At 40.6% G+C, this 21,460-nt stretch overlaps 1 protein-coding gene and 1 pseudogene across 2 annotated transcripts in view; both read right to left on the bottom strand.

The window, feature by feature from the left end:
• NR3C2 (nuclear receptor subfamily 3 group C member 2) overlaps positions 1-21,460 on the bottom strand; it is a 366,877-nt gene that overhangs the window by 55,090 nt on the left and 290,327 nt on the right. Inside the window, exons 5-6 of one of the 2 annotated variants that reach the window (XR_009701136.1) lie at positions 18,494-18,822; positions 16,832-16,976 (exon numbers count right to left, since the gene is read on the bottom strand). Coding sequence is in view for 1 of the 2 variants with exons in the window: in XM_061192560.1 (XP_061048543.1) it covers positions 16,832-16,976; positions 18,484-18,822 (484 nt within the window). In the remaining variant the exon portion in view is untranslated. Of the gene's footprint in view, positions 1-16,831; positions 16,977-18,483; positions 18,823-21,460 lie in introns of both variants that reach the window. The other variant, XM_061192560.1, reaches the window with a different exon arrangement.
• On the bottom strand, positions 1,261-8,418 carry LOC133092486 (S-methylmethionine--homocysteine S-methyltransferase BHMT2-like; annotated as a pseudogene).

Raw genomic sequence — 21,460 nt, 5'->3', positions numbered from 1 at the left:
TTTGTATCATTTTTTCAGATTCCACGTATAAGTGACATCATATGATATTTGTCTTTCTCTGTCTGACTGACTTCACTTAGTATGATAATCTCTAGGTCCATCCATGTTGCTGCAAATGACATGATTTCATTCTTTTTTATGGCTGAGTTCCACATCTTCTTTATCCATTCATCTGTCAATGGACATTTAGGTTGTTTCCACATCTTGGCTATTGTAATAGTGCTGCTATGAACATAGAGGTGCATGTATCTTTTCAAACCATGTTTTTGTCTGGACATATGCCCAGGAGTGGGATTGCAGGATCATATGGTAGCTCTAGTTTTAGTTTTTTTTTTTAAAGGTAAATTATTTTTAATTTTATTAATTGTTACAAATTGATACATTGTTTTGAAAAATAGAGAGAAATTGGCACATAGCAAATAGCTCAAACTTAAGTCAAGAAAATATTAGACCAAGATAGATTTGAACTCTGACTTTTAAAAAGGTCTTCCAAAACTGCTTATCTCTTTTTACTTATTTTAAACAATCTACATTAAGTATTTCATTGAGCATCTATTAGTGTGCCTGGCATAATGCTAAATACTTTAAGAAAAAATATAAGAAGCATATCACATTGTTCTTGACCTTAGTAGTTTATAATCTAGCTATTTCTGATTATAGAGACACATTTAAAAAATTCTGGGACCTAACACCTTTAAGTAAAATCATCTTTGAAAGTAATCACTCTGGAAGGTTATATGATTATTTCAAAAAATCCTAAAACATTTTTGCATCTTTTCCTTTGGGATTGCCTTTGGAGTCATTATACAAATCATTTAAGAAAGGCAGACTCATTACTTTAATTTTAGTTTAGAATGCTGCTCTATCCTCCTTCTGCACCTAGTTTAGTCACCTGAATTAATCACTGGGTTGGTTGCTCACTGACTTCTGGTTATTCTAAAATCTCAAATTCACTCTAAAAGACAAGTTTCACTATTCTTGATGCCCTTCAAAAGCATGTCCTGCAGCATTACCGGACAGTAAGTACCTGGAGGACGAGAAGCCTTTCTCATCAGCTTCGCATCTCCCCCAGCATCCTGCTCGGAGCTTAAGCACAGCAGGAATGCAATACGCATCCTATGTTGAACTGACAGCGCATTAGCTGTTCAGCAGCTGGAGACATCAGGGTGGGCTGTGGATAGAGGCGAGGAAGGGTTCCAGATGGGGCTTGAGGGGGATTTCTTTCCATTCTGCTATTTCAGTGTTTTCTTTCATTACTCCTTAGGCATCTGGCTTTGACACTGAAGGACAGAAAGGTCTGCCCGAAGTCGGCAGCAGATTCTCCCAACACTCTCTTCTAGCCCTGGCCTCTAATCCAGGGTTTGGTGCGTGTGCTGAGACCACTTCCCCAGCTGCCATGTTTGTCAGAAGCCAGAGGCAAAAATCCCCCTTCCGGGGCCAGCTCCTCTGCAATTGCCCGGATGTGGTAGGGCTCAAATCCACAGCACCCGCCTTATGTACCTGACCCCCAGGTTGTAGGCCTCTCTGGCGTATTTTTGAATATCCCATCTGGTTGCAACTCTGGGCTCCAGTGCGGAGGGATATTCGAGGAGATCCACAAACCCTCCTTTGCCGCAGTCGGGCGTGTGGAGCCCCAGGAACTGCACCATCAAGTGTGCTTTCAGCCCTGCAGCCTGTAGGCCTTCCTTCACGAGTCTCATTGTCTTCAGGCTGGTCCAGGGCCCAAATCGGCAGTTCACGCCAACGACTGAAGCCCCTGCCTTCACCAGCTTCCAGCACATTCTCCAGGTGTTACACCATGCATGTCTCTCTCTGGGCCTATGCACACAGTGGCTGCCACGGGTTTTCCGGATTCTTTTAAGACTTCCACAGCCCACACAGCTTCTTCAGTGTGTTCAAAGTACTCTGCAATCCAGAAGTCCACATTTTTCCTGGCAAAAACCTTTAGCTGTAGTCGAAAAAGTTTTTAAATTCTAGCTTCATCCTTGTGGTGTTTGTACAATGATGTCTGGCAGATCCCCCCTGCGCCCAAAGCATCACCTCTGTCGGCTGCTTCTCTGGTAAGGTCACAGGCAGCAGCGTTTACAGCTTCCCACTGGCTTTCCATATTGTCCTCACTGGCAGAAAAGATGAAAGTCCGCGTGACATTCGATCTCGCTCTCAAGAATTCCACGTGAAGCTGACGAACTGCATTTGGATGTTCTACTACAGCTTCTGGAGTCCAGAGCCTGGCCTTCATGTAGCCCCTCTTCTCCAGAGTTATGTGAAAGCTGCCGTCTCCAAGCATACCCTCCCCGCTATCCAGAGGCTCCAAAATGCCCTTCTTGGCTCCGGGGCCATCGCGCTGCGGCTGTTGCGGGCGCTGGGTGGTGGGGAGCACACGGGGCCAGGAGCCCGCCCCTCCTATTTTTAGTTTTTTCAGGAACCTCTATTCTGTTCCCTATGGTGGCTGCCCCGATTTACATCCCCACCAACAGTGTAGGAGGGCTCCCTGTTCTCCACATGTGTCTACATCTCAATTCACCAACCACACGACAGAATTCTGGAGAACGGAAATTGTGACTGTCACTGTGGTTCCCTTACAATGGCCACCACAGAGCCTTGCACACTGCAGACATTCTCAATACTTCCTCCCGACTAGCGAAATACCAGTCGTTGTTCATTTTTTTGACTAAATGATAAGAGTAAAGAGATTTACTTTTCACTTTAGGGGAAGTGACTGGGATAGTCTTTGTAATATTGTTCTCCTCCTTTTTTTTTTTTTGGCTGCGCCTCACGGCTTGTGGAATCTTAGTTCCCCGACCAGGGATTGAACCTGCGCCCCCTGCAGTGGGAGTGCGGAGTCCTAACCACTGGACCACCAGGGAAGTCCCTCCCCCTCCTTCTTAATCGACCTCGTGCTAACCACAAGTTCTCACAGCTATAAGTTATGTGACTGGTAAAGCAGAACTACAGAATCATAAACTGTAAGAGGTTGGAAGGGACCTCTGAGACCCTTCCTTCTCCATTACTTTGTAGACGAGAGGAGACACGTGATGTAATGAAAACAGCAGGAGCTTTCAGGGAAGACCTGGGCTCACACGTGAGGTTCACCTCTCCATTGCTATGTGATCGTGGATAATCCACTGAACTGTTGTCTGCCTGAGGCAGCTGCATCATTTATAAAACAGTGATCATCGTACCTGTTTTAAAATATGATTGTAAATGAGTGGTTCATATAAAAGCATCAAGTAGAGCTAATGGCACATGGCAGGCCCCATAAGTATCCTGCTACTAGACGGAGAGCCCTTTTAAGCACGGAGATGATGTTCTACTGAGCTTTGATTCTCCAGTGTGGGAAATGTAGATAATTAAATGAGGAAACAGAGATCTGGACCTTGAGTGAAGCTTCCTGAAAGCCAAGCAGAATCAGAGTCTGGGTTGGGTTTTAAACATCACCTAGACCAGTGGTTCTCCAAATGTGGTCTGAGGATGCGGGGGTGTCCCCAGGACCCTTTCCAGGATTCCAAGAGGTTCTTTCTCCGACTATACATCTGCGTGAGGCTGAATCTTTTTCCTACACTTTGGCCAAACAACCAGTCACAACTGGCTGGATGTAAGAAGCAGATAAGAGAGTGCAACTGTCTTCATTTAAGTCAGATTGAAGGAATTGCAAAAAAGGCAAAACAATGCCACTCTTCTAATTTTTTTTTTGTTTTGAAAAAAACAGTTATTTTTCATAAAATGTTTTTGCTATTATGTTTTTGTCTTGCTATTTATGTAATATGTAATAGGTTAATCTTATTTTTAAATGAATCAATATTTTAAAAAATTTCTGTTTTAATTTCTGATATGAGTAAATACCAATAGCTATAACTTACATAAACAAAAGCTCTTTGGGGTCCTTGATGATTTTAAGAGCATAAAGGGGGTCCTGAGAACAAAAAGTTTGTGAACCACTGATCTCATCCAATTCCCTCATTCTGCAGAAGGGAGACAAGGGTCTAGTGAAGTTAACTCATTCACTTGACAACACTGAGGGACTTATCAGCAAGGTTAGGGACTGAGCCCCTGGTCTTCAACAGTGGAGCTCTTAAATATCGTTGTGATATCAGAGAGGAAGGAAACAGATTTGGAGGACTAAGTCACACTCTGAACCAAAGTTCCAGTTTTTCTAAGAATATTTTATTTTCCATCTGTGTTCTTTATACATTGGGCATATTCTCACCCATTTTAGAGAGTAACTCTTATGAAAGATGATACATGATTGGTCAGTAAAGTTTCCAAATACATACAGTCTCTGAAACCACCCAATGAAACCAACATTAGCGCCAAAGGTCCACTATGCCTAACTGCCTGAAAAATCAAGTTCCATGGTCAAGGTATAAGCCTTGATGTAGTTGAAAAATTCTGAGTTTGGGACTGAGAGACATTGGGGCTCAAAACTTTGAGCCTCTGTCACCTCATCTTTGAAAGAGGTGTAATAAATTCCCACATCACAGAGCTGTGAAGATGAAATAGGATAATGTGTGGGAGATGGCGTACAGCATGATGCCTTTCACCAGCTTTCAGCATCAGCCCATAATCCTTCAAATAACCCCTGTAAACTACTTGATTATTAATTACTTTTGCACTCTAGTATCCATGTAAATGGAGTGTTATGGACTGAATGTTCGTCTCCCCCCAACCCCATATGTTGATGCTCTAACCCCCAATGTGATGGTATCAGTAGGTGGGGCTTTGGGGAGGCATTTAGGGTCATGAGGGTGGAGCCCCCATGATAGGATTAGTGCCCTTCCAAGAAGCAGCAGAGACATTGGAGCTGACTCTCTCCACCATGTGAGGCCAGTGAGAAGGCAGCCTTCTCTCTGCAAGTCAGGAAGAAAGCCTTCAGCAGAACCTGACCATGATGGCACCCTGATCTTGGACTTCTAGCCTCTAGCACTATGAGGAATAAGGGTCTGCTGTTTAAACCACCCCATCTATGGGGTTTTGTTACAGCAGCCTGAGGTGCCTAAGACAGAGAGGGACACCATGCCTGTAGCAGAACGGGAGTTAGGAGTTTATAAACTACTCATTTCATCGATTCTATTGAGGCAGTGTCTATTTCAAGGTGGACGGGCACAGAAGATGGGTCCAGCTAGACAAAGTTTGCAACACCCATCACTGTGTACGTTGACTGGGGTGACATTCCTGATGCAGTGCTAATGACCCAGATACACAGATGAGTTTTAAATAAGGAGGTGGAGGGTCTCCACATATGACCTTCTTTTTTTGATTTCTCTCCCTTCTCCACTTGCTTCTTTCAGAAAAGTATCAATCTCAGAACTTAAGAAAAAATTAAATAACCACTTCAGAGCCTGCCCAAAACAAAACCCTATTAAATTAGCTTAGGGTTTCATCGGTGGAAGTGAGGGATATAAAACCAAAATCATCTCTCGTGTGTGATACAATAAAAATGGATAATCATGTGACCCAGTTTGGGTTTTAGAAGTATCTAAAGACACAAGTTCAGAAAATACTTTATATATCAAGACACAGCAGGTGTGTTCTCCTTCTTCAATCCAGAGGGGTGCTGTCAAAGCTACCATCTCTGGAGCTTCTCTGGTGGTGCAGTGGTTAAGAATCCGCCTGCCAATGCAGGGGACACGGGTTCGAGCCCTGGTCCGGGAAGATCCCACATGCTGCGGAGCAACTAAGCCCATGTGCCACAACTACTGAGCCTGCGCTCTACAGCCCACAAGCCACAACTACTGAGCCTGTGAATCACAGCTACTGAAGCCCGCACGCCTAGAGCCTGTGCTCCGCAACAAGAGAAGCCACTGAAATGAGAAGACCACACACCGCAGTGAAGAGTAGCCCCTGCTTGCCTCAACTAGAGAAAGCCCATGCGCAGCAACGAAGACCCAACACAGACAAAAATTTAAAAAAAAAAAAATTAATTAAAAAAAAAAAAGCTACCATCTTTGTGTCTTATGACCTGTGTCAAGGGGGGAAGCCTAGAGCCCTCCTTAGTGTGTTAGTTGGTTAATCCATTCCTTGCCACCTGCCCCATCTTGCAATATAATCACTGCATCAAAACTAATTTTCCTCTATCAGTTTTTCAATAAAGAAATATACTCCAGTGAGTTTATTTTGTATTGAAGAGTATTTTTACCTGAAGAAACCAAAGTCCTTGAGCACATTAACTGAACTAAAGAACAACATGCTAATATTAGCCACACTAAGCCTTTTAAGATCATAACATATGATCTTAAAACTGGTTTTGACTTTTATTCTAAATGAAAAATAGCTCCCTCTAGTTAGCCAGAGTAAAGCTGGGACATATTTCTTGCATCACCACTACTCTGTGATCCCAATATAGTTATAAATAGCTTAAACAGTTCATTCCATTTGCAATCTCCTATTTGTTTTGCTTTAATTTCATATTATACTGGCAATTACCCGGCTTCATTAACTACTTAGGAAATTTCTCAAGTACACTACAAGAAACGCCACGCAAGAAATATTAACCTACAGCAGTGCTCTTGAAGTCAACCTTGAAAGGGAAATCCTTTTCATCAAGTTTACATGCCAAGCCCTAAAAGCACTGTGGGGTCAACCCACATCAAAAATCTTGCTTCTGACCCTTGTACTGGAAAGAAGACTCATTACCAACCCCCAAAATCATCACTGAGTGCCAATTATGTAGAAAGCATTTTGCTAGACATTAAGGAAAAATTTTAAAATACTTCCTGTATTCTAGGAGTTTACAGTATATCTGGAGTAAAAATGTATGTGTAAAAATACACACACACACAGGAAAACATAGAAAGTACCAAAGGACTGATATAGAAAAAATTGACACAGATAAAAACAGTTTTGGGGGAACAAGTCACTACTGACTTTGGGGTAAGAGAAGTGATTGGAGAGGAAGCATCCTTTGGGTTGGGCTTGGGGGAGGGGAAAGGAAAATGTTAGGAGCAAAGGCACAGCAGTGGAAAGACAGGACAAAGGGAAGAGGAAAGTTAATTTGGTTGGCACAGAGTTTATGCGGGGAAATAATGCTGAAAATAGCATTTTAAAATTAATTAGCTCTATTTTATATACAGTAGTGTGTATACGTCAATCCCAATCTCCTAATTTATCCCTCCCCTTTCTCTCCCTGTTAAGCATAACTAATTAGAACCTACTGTATAGCACAGGGAACTCTACTCAGTACTCTGTAATGGCCTATATGGGAAAAGAACCTAAGAAAGAGTGGACATATGTATATGTAGAACTGATTCACTTTGCTGTACCCCTGAAACTAACACAACACTGTAAATCAACTATACTCCAATAAAAATTTTAAAAAAACAGAAAAAAATAAAATTAATTAGTTCATCAAGTACTTAGTAATGCCAGACAGTATCCTAGGTGTTGGCCATGCAAAGGTGTACCACACAGGCCAGCTTCCTCCCCTCCCTGAGCCTACGTTATGGGGTCAGGGGACCTGCTACAGTGAAAATAAACTTGTGATATGATGGGAGGGATTGGGCGAGGTGGTGGGGGAGGGTATATACCCTAGATCTGGTGGTCGGGCAAAATCTGTCTGAATAGGAATACTCTGAGCTGAGACAAGGTGAGAATGCACCATCCTCCTTCACAGAGCAAACAGCAAGTGTGAAGGTCCTGAGTCAGGAATGACCTTAGATCCTTCAAAGCACCAAAAGGTCATCAGTGGGGCTAACCAAGGGCGCTAGCAAATCCTCTGAGAGAATTCCTTCAAACGGCCCCTTACTATTTTCAATACCACTTTTTTGTGGTCCTATATGAGGATAATGGTATATTACCTGAGTCATATTCTCTGGGGATACGGCAGGTGGGATTTCTTCATGACACTGCCTTCACTTTTCCCATGACACCCCCCACCTGCCACTAGAGCGGGAGCCCCATGTTTTTTTCACTGTTAAATTCCTGGTGCCTATAACAGTGCTTGGTATATTTAAGTTGCTCAAGAAATAGCTGTCGAATGAACACACTGAGTGAACATCACTTATCTCCTCCTCCCCAGAGTGGTCCAAAATGAGAGGCGTGGATGGGGAAAAACAAGACGGGACAAGAAGTGAGGAAGAACATCTACCTGCGATTCTAGCTTTAAATTAAGACTGCTCTCCTTAGCGTACTCATTTTTCTCAGGTAAGGGAGGTCCCTGACCCTTGCACGCTCTCTCAGGAACTTCTTTTTTTAATTGGAGTAGAGTTGATTTACAATGTTGCGTTAGTTTCTGCTGTACAGCAAAGGGATTCAGTTATACATGTATTTCTATTTTTTTTTTCATATTCTTTTCCATTACGGTTTCATATTCTTATCCATTACGGTATATTGAATATAATTCCCTGTGATGAACTTTTCTTGATGTGAGCAGGTTACCCATTCCTTCAAGAACTTCCCTCCCCTCACCTCCTCTGCTGACATATCTGGAAGTAACTTTTAACTCCCAACTCTACTTCTCATCATCATGCTAGGTTGATAAAGGGGAAGAAATACTGTTGAAAAAAGAAGAAAAAGGGGGACTTCCCTGGTGGCCCAGTGGTAAAGAATCCACCTTCCAAAGCAGGGGACGCGGGTTTGATCTCTGGTTGGGGAACTAAGATCCCACATGCTGCGGGGCAACTAAGCCCGCACGCCTCAACTAGAGAGCCCGCGCGCCGCAACTAAGACCCGACGCAGCCAAAAAAAAAAAAAAGAAAAGAAAAAAACCAAGATAATCGTTAGAAAAAAAAAGAGGAAGAAAAAGAAACGCCTCCTGTTTTGGGACTGTACCTACATTTTCTCTGCCCTCATATATAACTGAATAATTATTTCTTGTTTGTCACTTACAAAACCTCCTCAGACCCCACTGCACCCTCCCCTGCAGTTCCCTCTGCCTGGCCTCCTTCAGGTGGCAAGATGTCCTTTATACCTAGTTTTGTGCAAAAGAAAGATAGTTCCATTCTGCGATGCTTCTGTCCCTTGCAGACAAGGAATGACTGTTCTCTATTTGTGACATTGTTTTTCTTTATTCAGGAGTCTCAAACTCAACCATCTACAGGGACCGGGCATGGATGACGAAGGGCACAAGGGCAGGGGGTATGGGAAATGTGATGAGACAGGCAGCTCATGCACCGTCTAAAGGGGGGGCTCTGAGTCCTGCCCAGCAAGCCAAGTGCTCAGCCCATTCTGCTAAACACCTTGGCCCTCCAGCTGTTGGTACAGGGTCCGGGGTGTTGGAGGGCCCAGTGGAGACAGAAAGAGGACTTCTTTTCTTTTATAGTTTACTCCCTTAAATTGACCCAGAAGTAAAAAACAAAGCAAAACAATGGAAATCTCAGAAGGCTGCTGATTTTTCAGTGGCAGGAAAAGAGGTGTAGGGGTATGTGTGTATGTGTGTGTGAGAGAGAGAGACAGACAGACAGACACAGAAAAAAAGAGAGAGGAGAGGAGGAAGGAAAGAGAGGGGGTGGGAGGGGGGGGAAGGAAGTGAGACAGTAGGGAGGGGAGAGAGAAAGGGAGGCAGTCAGAGACTAGAAACACAGAAACTACACAGTTCAGTGTCCCCGTGAGCGGAGGGAAGTAAGAAATCCTATCTGAAAGCAGCAGCAAGGGAACAGTGGAGGGAAAGAGAGTCTGGGGACAGATGGGGGAAAGCAGATGGAGCCAGTGCAGGGGATGCTGAGCCAGGCTCATCCCACCCTCTGGCTCTCTCATCAGCACCTCTGCCCCTTGTCCTACCCCTGCTGGAGCCAAGGGTCCAGGCACAGAAGTCATCTCCTGTGGCTCAGGAATATCAACCAGCCTCCTCGGGAGGCGAGGGCGGGGCGTGCCAACTCCTGGGTCTCTGTGGGGACACTCTGATCCCTGCCTGAACAAAAGGGACATGGCCTGGAACACACAGCACGAGTGAGCCAAGACTACTGGAACTTTAGGACCTTAGGTGCAGAGGGACCTTAAGGAGACCGTCCTGTTGGCAGACTGGCCTTGGGGAGAGCCGCTCACTAAGGACAGCTGGGCTATGGCAGCACAGTGGTCCCCAGTGGGGACACAACAGGGACGGGCATCACTCCACGGAAACATGGCCTGAAATGACTGATAACTAAGTCCTATGGTTTTCTACTGGTGCTGCCATCACACAGCCAGCACTGAGCAAAGAGGGCAGTGTGGTCTGAGCTCACCTCCGCTCACTAATGAGCTGGGCAAACACCGCCCTCCCAGAGTCACACTCAGCACTCACCCGAGGGACTCAGAAAGTGGCACTAAGACTTAAACTCTCTCTCTCACCAACAGTCTCTGAACCGAAATAATCAAAGGTTCAGAACTACAAAGACAGTGAAAGATCATCGACAATACATTGTTTTATTGGGCTCTGACTTGAAACAATATAAACATGCTTTTAAATATACTTTTAATTCTATATTACTCAGCCATTAAAAAGAATGAAATAATGCCATTTGCAGCAACATGGACGGACCTAGAAATTACCACACTAAGTGAAATAAGTCGGACAGAGAAAGACAAATACCATATGATATCATTTGTATGTGAAATCTAAAATACAACACAAATGAACCTTTCTACGAAGCAGAAACAGACTCACAGACATAGAGAACAGACTGGTGGTTGCCAAGGGGGAGGGTGGATGGGGGAGGGAAGGATTGGGAGTTTGGGATTAGCAGATGCAAACTATTATACATAGGATGGATAAACCACAAGGTCCTACTGTATAGCACAGGGCACTATATTCAATATCCTGTGATAAAGTATAATAGAAAAGAATATGAAAAAGAAAAGATATATGTATAACTGAGTCACTGCTGTACAGCAGAAATTAACACATTGTAAATCAACTATACTTCAATTAAATTAGTAATATATATATGTTTTTAATTCTAAAATATTGGCTGACACTTAAAAGAGTGTAACACTGAACCTTCATTTCAGAAATTAAAAAAAATTTGAAGAAATTTCATTTCAGGCTTAAATGGGAGTTTTAATATGTGTATTGAAATTGATAAGACATTTGAATACTTGCAGTGATCTGGAGCCATATATGATAAGCTGTTTCAAGGTGAAATTGAATAATGCATCATTTAATATATATTTGAAAAGTTTTAAGTTTATAATAAGAAAAGTTCTATTCTAATTTAAAGTATTAACTCATATCTTCACCCCAATGTTTAATAAAAACTTAGAAAGAATGTTTTCCTTAATTATTCTCTACTTCGCATCTTTCCTACACAGCTGAAGGATAAGATCTTTGGGAACTTTCAGATCCATTTCACAGTTGAAGGCAAACACACATGATCAACTATTCAAGTTTTCTTCACCATTTTAAATATAGCAACGTCTCTGTTGGTGAAAACGCTTCCCCGCATCACACTTCTTGATCATAAGCTTCACCCTCGTAACTAGCGATGATAACCTAGAAAACCCCTTCTAGATTGATTAATAGGTTGTTTGGTTCATTTGCTCAATAATTCATTTATTCACCAAATATTTATGGAGTACCTGCTATGCCCTGGACACAATGCCACGGGCTGGAAATTTAAAAATGATTAAGACAGAGTCTGTGATTTCAAGGAGGAGGTGCCAGTCAAACAAGGGAAGGATACAGATGCTCAAAAAGATCTGCCAATGCAGGTGAGAGGGGGTCCAAGACAGTTGAGGGTGGGTGGGAAAACAAGGGAGGGTCCCACCAATGCATTCTATCCTCAGCTGCACAGCATGCATTACTCCCTTGCACAAAATGCCAGACAGTTTCCTTCCCTTTGGCAAAGGGTCTGAGGTACAGGCACCGGCTGAGGGACATAGGGGGACAGGTTCAGAAGACATGAATGTGCAGGTGTTGGCAGGCATGGGGGAGGCAGGTTCGAGCTTTCCTGTTCCTGACTTAACATCAGTTGCCACAGCTTCTTTTCTGAAGCCCTCTCTTTCCCTGGGATCTGTGACCTAACACTTCCCTGTCTATCCTCCTTTAACCACTGCCCCTAAGGTGAGTTCAAAATTTGTCTCTTCAGTGGGACGTCTCTTTAGGCTTCTGATCTGTATAGGTAACTGTCCATTTGATATCTCCTCTTGGATAACAATTTCAAAGGCAATTCAATCTTAACATGTTTAAAAGTGGCCTCATGTTCTTCCCTTCCAAACCCTGGTCTTCTACCCTGGCTCCCTAACCCAGTGTGTGGTGCCATATCTTCCCTGGCACTTATGGCTGAGGCTTGAAAGTCATCTTACACACCTACTTCCTCCTCCTCCAATTTCTATCAGAATCCAATCACCCGCAACTCCTGTTGACTCTGCCTTTCAGCATCTTTGCATTTCTCTCCCGGTCCATCATGACACTGCCTTGTATTCAGTGCTGGACCCTCAACCTAGATCAACTTTCCTCCTCCTATACTTCCCTCCCCTGGATGACACTAGCTTCATCAATCCCAGGGAGCCTTTCCTGTCTCTACCAATACCTCCCATTAACTGCTCTCAAAGCACTCTTCTTTCAATACTTATCACAACTATAATTTTAGGATTTTTCGGGATAATTTCTGTCTCTTCCATTAGACTACATGTTCCATGAGACTGGATATATATTTCACTATTCTAAAACCACTGCTTAGAAAAGTGACGACAGTTAGTAAATATCTCCTTAATAAATGTAGGCTGAAGCATGCATATGCAAACTTCAGCTGCAGCCCATCCTCTGTAATTTATTAGTTTCCCTAAAACATACAGGGTCTGTGATGGCACCTTGTGATCGAGTTACCACAACAAGCTCTATGTGTTGATGGTATTTGACCAAAAGGCTTTATGTCATTTCCAAATGTTTCCTGGGAGTAGGTCCTCCCTCCCCCTTTGAAAAACACAGCTCTGCCCTGTTCTTTCTAGTTGAGAGAAAACTTAAGTCTAGGCTGGGGTTGAGGTCAAAAGTTTTAAGAATAGGGAACAAAATGTTCACTCTAACAATTATATAATATCATACTATTTAACTACTTGTAACATTAGAAAGCAATTTTTTTGTTGTTTCCATTTTATATCTATTAACATTTTCTAGAATAGACATGCATAGAGCTTATATGACCTTTTCTTTTTTTCTTTTTTTTTTGGTTTCTTATTTCTTATTTACTTCTAAAAGCCTTCAATGACATTAATTTTCAATGACAATTTTCAAAATTAATGTTTTTTCAATGACATTAATTTTGAAGGTGTATAGGCTTCAGATATAAGGTGCTTCTCCTTAAGTTTCATTTGTGAAAAAGGATTCTTACAATTTTGGACTTTGAAACCTGTACACCTGGATGTTTACACACAATTAAAAATTAATAGATGACACCAAAAGCACAGCAAACAATGACAAAAAATAGATGAACTGAACTTCGTTAAAATTAAAAACTTTAGTTTTAAAAGTACATCAAAGGACACTATCAAGTGAGTGAAATGACAACCCACAGAATGGGAGAAATATACATATCATATATCTGATAAGAGTTTATCATCCAGAATACATAAAGAACTCCTACAACTCAGGAACAAAAGACAAACAACCTAATTAAAAATGGGCAAAGGACTTGAATGGACATTTCTCCAAAGAAGATATATAAATGGCCAAAAAGTCTATGAAAAGATGTACAACATCAGTAGTCATTAGGGAAGTGTACATCACAACCACACTGACAATACTTCACACCTACTATGAGATAAGTCAGGCAGAGAAAGACAAATACTGTATGATATCACTTATATGTGGAATCTAAAAGAGCCAAGCTTGACAAAACAGAATAGAATGGTGGCTACTGGGGGATGGGGGAAGAGGAGGGATGTTGCTTCAGGGGACAAGGTTGCAACCAGTAGACAAGTAAGTCCTGGAGATCTAATGCACTGTACAGTGAATATAGACAGCAATACCATATTATAATAAACAAACTGGCCAAAAGACAAGATTTTAGTTATTCCCACCCAGAAAAAGAAATGATAATTATGTAATGCGACAGAGGTGCTAACTACTGCTGCAACGGCAATCATATTACATATAAATGTGTCAAATAACATGTTATATACCTTAAATTTACACAATGTTATATGACAAATATATTTCAAGAAGAACAAACCAAAAAACCCCCCAATACTTCATACCCACTAGTATAGCTATAAAAAAAATCAAAAAACAAAACCAAAAAACCCAGAAAATGAGTGTTAGCAAGGATGTGGTGAAATTGGAACTCTTGCTGCTCTTTTTAATTTGTACACTGAGGGTGGGAATGTAAAATTGTGCAACCGCTGAGGAAAACAGTTCAGTGGTTCCTCAAAAGTTACATGTAGAATAACGATATGCCCCAGCAATTCCACTGCTAGGTGTATACCCAAAAGCAATGAAAGCAGGACTCAAACAGATACTCATATGCAAGTGTTTATAGCAGCATTAACCACGATAGCCAAAGGCAGAAACGACCCATGTATCCGTGAATGGATAAACAAAATGTGATCAATTCTCTTTATTTGGTAAAAATAAGTACGGTAATTATATTCTATAAAGTTGTAGTAGACACTGATCATAACATTTTTATCAGTTGATCTATAATCTTGTTTTATGTGTTATTTTTGTTTAAAGACACCTTATTAACATATATTATTGATTCATTAACATTGAACTCACAGCCAACAGCACTGTCACTCATGCCTGAAAGAAGCTTACATAACACCTGTATTTTTTTCCCTAAGGCACATCATAGCCTTCTTGCACTTAGGAACACTAGACAGCACTCTGGCACTCTGCTTGTGGGTCATTTTAAACAGTGAAATCACCAGCAAAAAGCACAACAATGCAAAAAACATGGCACTAAATAGACCATGGAAAAGACACTTGTTTACACTATGAGAGCTGAAACAAGAAGGCAGAGTCTCAGCTGAAATGTACATGCTGTGTACCTCAAATTTATGGTCTCTCTGTGCTGCAAATACTGACTTTGGGGTTACAAATAAATGTGCCAGAAGGCCAACGCACAACTACAGAATCTGCGAACAATGAGGTCAAGTCTATACATACATACAATGGAATATTATTCAGCCATGAAATGAAATTCTGATACATGCTACAATAAAGATGAACCTTGAAAACATTATGCTAAGTGAAATAAGTCAGACAAAAAAAGGACACATATTATATGGTTCCATTTATATGAAATATCTAGAATAGGCAAATTCATAGACCAGAGGTTATCAGGGCTTTGGGGGAAAGGAGGATGTCGAGTTACTGCTTAACTGGTCCAGAGTTTCTGTTTGGGATGATGAAAAAAGTACTGGAGATGGATAGTGATGACGGTGGTGCAACAATGTCAGTGCAATTAATGCTACTGATTGTGCATTACAAATGGTTAAAGTGGAAAATTTTATATTATACGTATTTTATTACAAAGAATCAATAGATTCACTGAATAAGGTTAAGTGAATCTTCTATTAAAACAAAATCTAAAGGAGACACTCCGGATGGCACCAATAGAGATTCGTATTTACCCACATGTCCTCTTAAAACAAAGAACCTCCTTAATATGCTTTCCTTTTTTTTTTTTTTTTGGCCACACTGAGCAGCTTGCAGGATCTCAGTTCCCCGACCAGGGGTCGAACCCAGGCCGCCGGCAGTGGAAGTCCGGAGTCCTAACCACTGGACCGTCAGGGAATCCAAATATGTTTTCCTTTTGGTTTATAGACCATATTTAAAAACAGGCTTACTATTTAATAATATCAGCTGATTATTCAGGAAAACAAGTAAATTAAAATGTGCCTGTCAGTTGTTTGGCCTCACTTCATGCTTCTGAAGCATGAAGAAAATTTATGCACTAGTAGAATTATTTGTTCTGACTAATTGCCCAAAGAACGGTCACCCCAAGAACCAACAACTGATGCTCCTAATTTATCTTGGATTAAAACTGCCTCCGAGGTCCACTGTATTTAGGTGAAGTGATACTCTCAGGGCAACTGCTACCAGTACAATTTAGGTATTTTGGCACTACATGTCCACTTTGAATCTTTCACGTCCCTTTTCTCTCTTTTATCACCAATCTATTTCTCATCTACTTCCTTCCCTATTGAAAAATCCCTATTTTCATATCTTGAGAGACAGCCATCTGTTAGAATATGGCTGTGGTTACCATCATCATTCAAATGTTCCTTTTTAATTTATCTATTTCTTGACCCAACAATTACAAAGAAGCATGGCTGGATATAAACATGCACGAAATGTGCTAATGTAGAATGCAAACAATATTAAAATGTAAACTTCACATAGGGAGGAATTCACGGCCAAAGAAAAATCTAGTACTATTCTTTCAATCTTTTTAAAATGCATCATAAACCTAAAAATGTTTCACTACAGAATAACATTTTGGCTTCTCCTATGATCACAAAGAAGGGTAATTATGATTGTCATGAAAACACACTGAGCAGATGTATACTATTAACAAAAGAATCATTATATGACTGTGCTCAAAAACTGGCACTTTATACATTCACATTTCCTAGAAATTAGACAGTCTTCCCAACTGGAGTAGATACCAAAAGAGGTTGTTTTCTATTAATTGTGGGTTTGTACCAATCAAGTTTTGGGAGCCAACTGGATCATCATTCTTTGGGACAATTCCCACATACTATCATGTGAGATCTACATACACTGATTTATATATACTCAGACATGTGCATTATAATTTTGTAAAAAAGTAATTTTTAAGTTCTCAAATGATAGCTTTTTAACTCTTAAAAAACGTATCAGTGGATTCTTTCACAAAGGTACATCTGTTTAGAAGTCATAAAAGAGCATAGCGAATAACTCTTCGGTTTATTTTATGAAGGCTAATTAATAGGTACTTACTCATTAAAGACTAGGTCTGGTGCAAAATAGAGAAATTGGCTGTTTGTATGTTTGTACGATCTCCAGCTCAAGGCAAATGATGACAGACACATCCAAGAATACTGGATGAGGGTAATTTGGTCCTCGAGAGGCAGGTTTTTAAATCCTGAAGAAGAGAACAATTCATCACAGAAATACACTTAGCATTTAAATACTTTCCAGGAAGAAGCTTCGTAAGTCAACCCCAAACTGCCCCCTTTCTCTCATTGACTCAAATCAATTCCACAGTTATTTAAAGAGCACCTATCATGGACCTGGTCCTGTTCAACATTTCATGTTAAATTCACCTTAAATTCTCAATGAGGGTAAACTGCCAGGGCAAAAAAAACTAAGATGTTCTGGGAGTTTCATTGTGGACGGTGGTCTACAACCCTTAGTTAGACGGAAAGAATCTGTATTCACCTGTACCACTTGCTTCATCCTACTCACAATGAATAACTTCAAAATAAAAGATAATTTAATGACGTCAACTTTTGCATATCTGCAATACTGGTGGAAGATTTTTACTTTTCATGAGTTTGCAGTGATTGAAAAAGTCTTATTCCTTGCTTCCCCTAGGCTGGGATAATGCCAGACTTCAACAGACTTCTGAGGCAGAATAAGCATCCTTGATGCTGTCCTGCCTTACCCACAGTCTTCCTTTCTGGGCCTCAGGCCCTTCTTTTGTTTCTTTTCTCACCCTCTGTACTCCCAGGGGCACCAGGGTATTCTGTTTGTATATAGTTTCACCTGGCAAGCTCCCCTTCAAAGAGTCAGTCATCAGAGCTTTCCCCAGTCTTTTGTCTTATGGCTGCTGGTTGACCACAGGACATCTAAGAAACTGCTTTGGATTAATGAACAGGGACAATGTGATCACAATTCTGAGCAATGTTTCTGTAGATTAATAGGGGCCTTATTAATAAAATGCTACAGCATAAAACTGACTAAAGTAGGACTTTCAAGGACAAATTAAAGGGTTATGGAGGTAAGACATTTTCAGAGAGACTCTTTCAGAGGCCCCTACAGCTTACCCGAGAGGTCTTTTTTTAAAATTAATTTTTATTGGAGTATCGTTGATTTATAATGTTGTGTTGGTTTCTGCTGTACAGCAAAGTGAATCAGTTATACATATACATATATCCACTGTTTTTTAGATTCTTTTCCCATATAGGTCATTACAGAGTATTGAGTAGAGTTCCCTGCGCTATACAGCAGGTCCTTATTAGTTATCTATTTTATATATAGTAGTGTATATATGTCTTGATTTACCTGGTCTAGGGCTTAGAGTAGCCCTGGCTACGAGCTGCTAATAATGGGCTCAATTCCTGCTTTGACAACTAGAATGTGTTTTACCTTATTAATATTACTGGAATGAAACTTTCCATTTCAATCCTCAACATAAGAAATGGGTATGTTCTATTAACAATAGAACCCTTAACTCTAACTTCTCAAGAGAAATGAGCACATTCACCAGATTTTTCTTCTACACACTTGATTCATTTGACATCGAGTAAAAAACTGGGTGTTGGGATCGAACAGAAAGCAAACTCAATCGCACTGCTGCATACGGTACGCTCTGTTGCCCTGACGTGCCTAGTTCAGGACGCAGACCCTGAAACGCGAGGCCATCCTACCTGGAATTACCTTCGCCCACTTCACAACTTGGATCATCTGTTTGCCTGCTAAGCGGTTTAGGGTGGAGAGCAGATTTTCGGCTGTATCTGGTTTGGAGTTGTCATAGCCTGCATACACAATCTCGGGTTCGATGGTTTCAAGGACCATGGAAGGGGAAGGTGTGAGCGCTCGGGAAATTGTGGAGAGTTGAGGAACCAGCGCTGAGTTGACGGAGGGCTCTTGCGCGGGAGCGATGTACGTAGTTCCTTCCTCTGGGCTCTGGGGCGGGGGAGGTGGAGGCTGCTGTGACTGCTCCTCGTGAATCCCTTTTAACTTCCCCAACTTCTTGGACTTTCGAGCTGTAAAAAAAAAAAAAAAAAATTATAAACAGGGCAAATTAAGATTACGTTTCGCATGATAAATACCATCTAAAGCACAACACTTTTTGTATGTTATATACAAATGTTGTTAAGAGTAAATCTTAAGAGTTTGCATTACAAGAAAAAAAATTCTATTTCTTTCATTTTGTATCCATATGAGATGCCGAACGTTCACTAATCTGATTGGGATGATCATTTCATATCGTACGTAAGTCAAATCATTATGCTGTACACTTTAATACAGGGCTGTAGGTCGATTATTATCTCAGGAAAACTGGAATTAAATAAATAAATCAATAAATGGCACCACACCAAAAAAGGAATTAAAAAAAGATTATGTTTGACATACCTTACATGAGGTAATTTGCAAGCAAATATTGACTTATATTGATTAAAGAGTACTTTTCCTCTAAGGATGTCTTGTTATACTAGTAGGAACAGCCCCTTTTCAATATTTTTCTGATACCAGACACTGTCCTAAATGCTTTTTATAAATTAACCACTTTAACAATTTTATGACTAGGTACTATTACGATTCTCATTTTATAAAGAGGAAGCAGACCAGAAGGGTCAAGAAATCTGTCCAAGACTACACAGCTAGTGTATGTAAAATAGAGTTAAGAGCTCAGAGGAAGGATAAATTATTTCAGATGCTAATAAGTTACACATGCCTCAACTAAATCTTATATAAGCCAATAATTCCCACCTATTACCCACTAAAGAGTTGGCAACAAGGGCTAGACTCGCCTGATTGAGCTTATTATCTTAGTGCTGTCTCTGCTCCCTCTAATTAGCTTTCTCTGGCCCTTTACTTATTCCTCTTGGGTGCTTCTCTACCACTTACTCTTCCTGCTGTGGTCCATGTGCAACCACTTGCTTACTCAGAGTAGTTATTTTGTGCAGATGCTGTTAGACCGACCGATGTCCCCAGCTATACTGTGAACTGCTGAGGCATAAAGATTGGGTGTTCCTCTTCTTTTACAGCCCCCATGGCACCTTGGTAAATGCTATGCCTACACAAAGTGATTTACAGATTTCCACTGAATGAATGGGAGCTAATCAACCCCAAAGAAAGGCAACAGAAGGGAAGAAATGAAATATCTGGATGATTCCAAATTGGGGCACTAACTAGTAAACATACAGGAATTAATGCTATTTAAAAATTCAGGTGTGAGTTATACCATTACACAATCCTTAAAAATCTCTCCTACGCTATATTTTTACTATAAATAAACAATTCACATGTCATATAGCCTATAACTAAAAGATATCACAATACGGTATAGGAATACCACTTTAGATTTTTAGTAGAATGTATTACAAGTGACCATATTCTGATTTACCCAGAACAGTCCTGGTTTATGCTTGTTTCCCAGCATGATTATTAGTAAGTGCCCTGTTTACTCCTAAAAGTACCACATTTTGGACAATAAATAGTATGTTCATCATAAAACCAAAGAATCAGTATTAACTTTAATAGCAACTGCTTTTAAACAAATTTTATTGAAGTATAGTTGATTTACAATGTTGTATTAATTTCTGCTGTACAGCAAAGTGACTCAGTTATATATATATATTTTCTTTTCATATTCTTTTCCATTATGGTTTATCACAGGATATTGAATATAGTTCCTTATGCTATACAGTAGGACCTTGTTGTTTATCCATCCTATATATAATAGTTTACATCTGCTAATCCCAAACTCCCAATCCTTCCCTCCCCCATCCCCCCTCCCCCTCAGCAACCACCAGTCTGTTCTCTATGTCTGTGAGTCTGTTTCTGTTTCACAGACAGGTTCACTTGTGTCGCATTTTAGATTCTACATATAAGTGATATCATATGGTATTTGTCTTTCTCTTTCTGACTTACTTTGTTTAGTATGATAATCTCTAGGTCCATCCATGTTGCTGCAAATGGCATTATTTCATTTGTTTTTATGGCTGAGTAATATTCCATTGTATATATGTACCACATCTTTATCTATTCATCTATCGATGGACATTTAGGTTGTTTCCATGTCTTGGCTACTGTAAATAATGTAATAGCAACTGCTTTTCATTCACATTTCTCTTGAGGGTTCTTACAATAGATATGGGGAAAGAAAGACTGGGGAGGTGGAAGGGAGAATTGGGAGGTAGATGGGAGGATTAGGGGATGGATGGCAGGTGGGTGGGGTTAATGGGGAGATGGATAGATAATGGGGAAGATGGGTGAATGAATGAATAAATGGATAAAGGATAGAGAAAGCTCAGATGTGCCAAACTGAGCTTAGAGCTATGGTAATAAATTTACTTTGCAATTGTAAGGTTTTCCATTTTATTGAGGAATTTATTTTAAAATTCTTGAAGTACCAGACACCTTCAACTTAGCTCTAACATGTGTGAGAAACTAACAGGATACGAATTTAACACAGAGTAGGGCTATGCCACACCGATTAATTTGATTTTCAAAATAATCATTCATGCTTTTAAGTATGGCCATTAATATTACATTTACCACTTGCATCACAGAAACACTGATTCAGATAAAAGACAAGCCACTATCCAACAAGAGACATACCTGCCACACATTCATTAAATACTGGAATTGGGCTTAAGAGATGAACAAGATATAATT

Source organism: Eubalaena glacialis, chromosome 5, assembly GCF_028564815.1.
Source record: "Eubalaena glacialis isolate mEubGla1 chromosome 5, mEubGla1.1.hap2.+ XY, whole genome shotgun sequence".
Classification (NCBI taxonomy): domain Eukaryota; kingdom Metazoa; phylum Chordata; class Mammalia; order Artiodactyla; family Balaenidae; genus Eubalaena; species Eubalaena glacialis.
The sequence above is the reverse complement of the archived record's forward strand: the minus strand, read 5'-3'. Positions and strand labels throughout refer to the sequence as shown.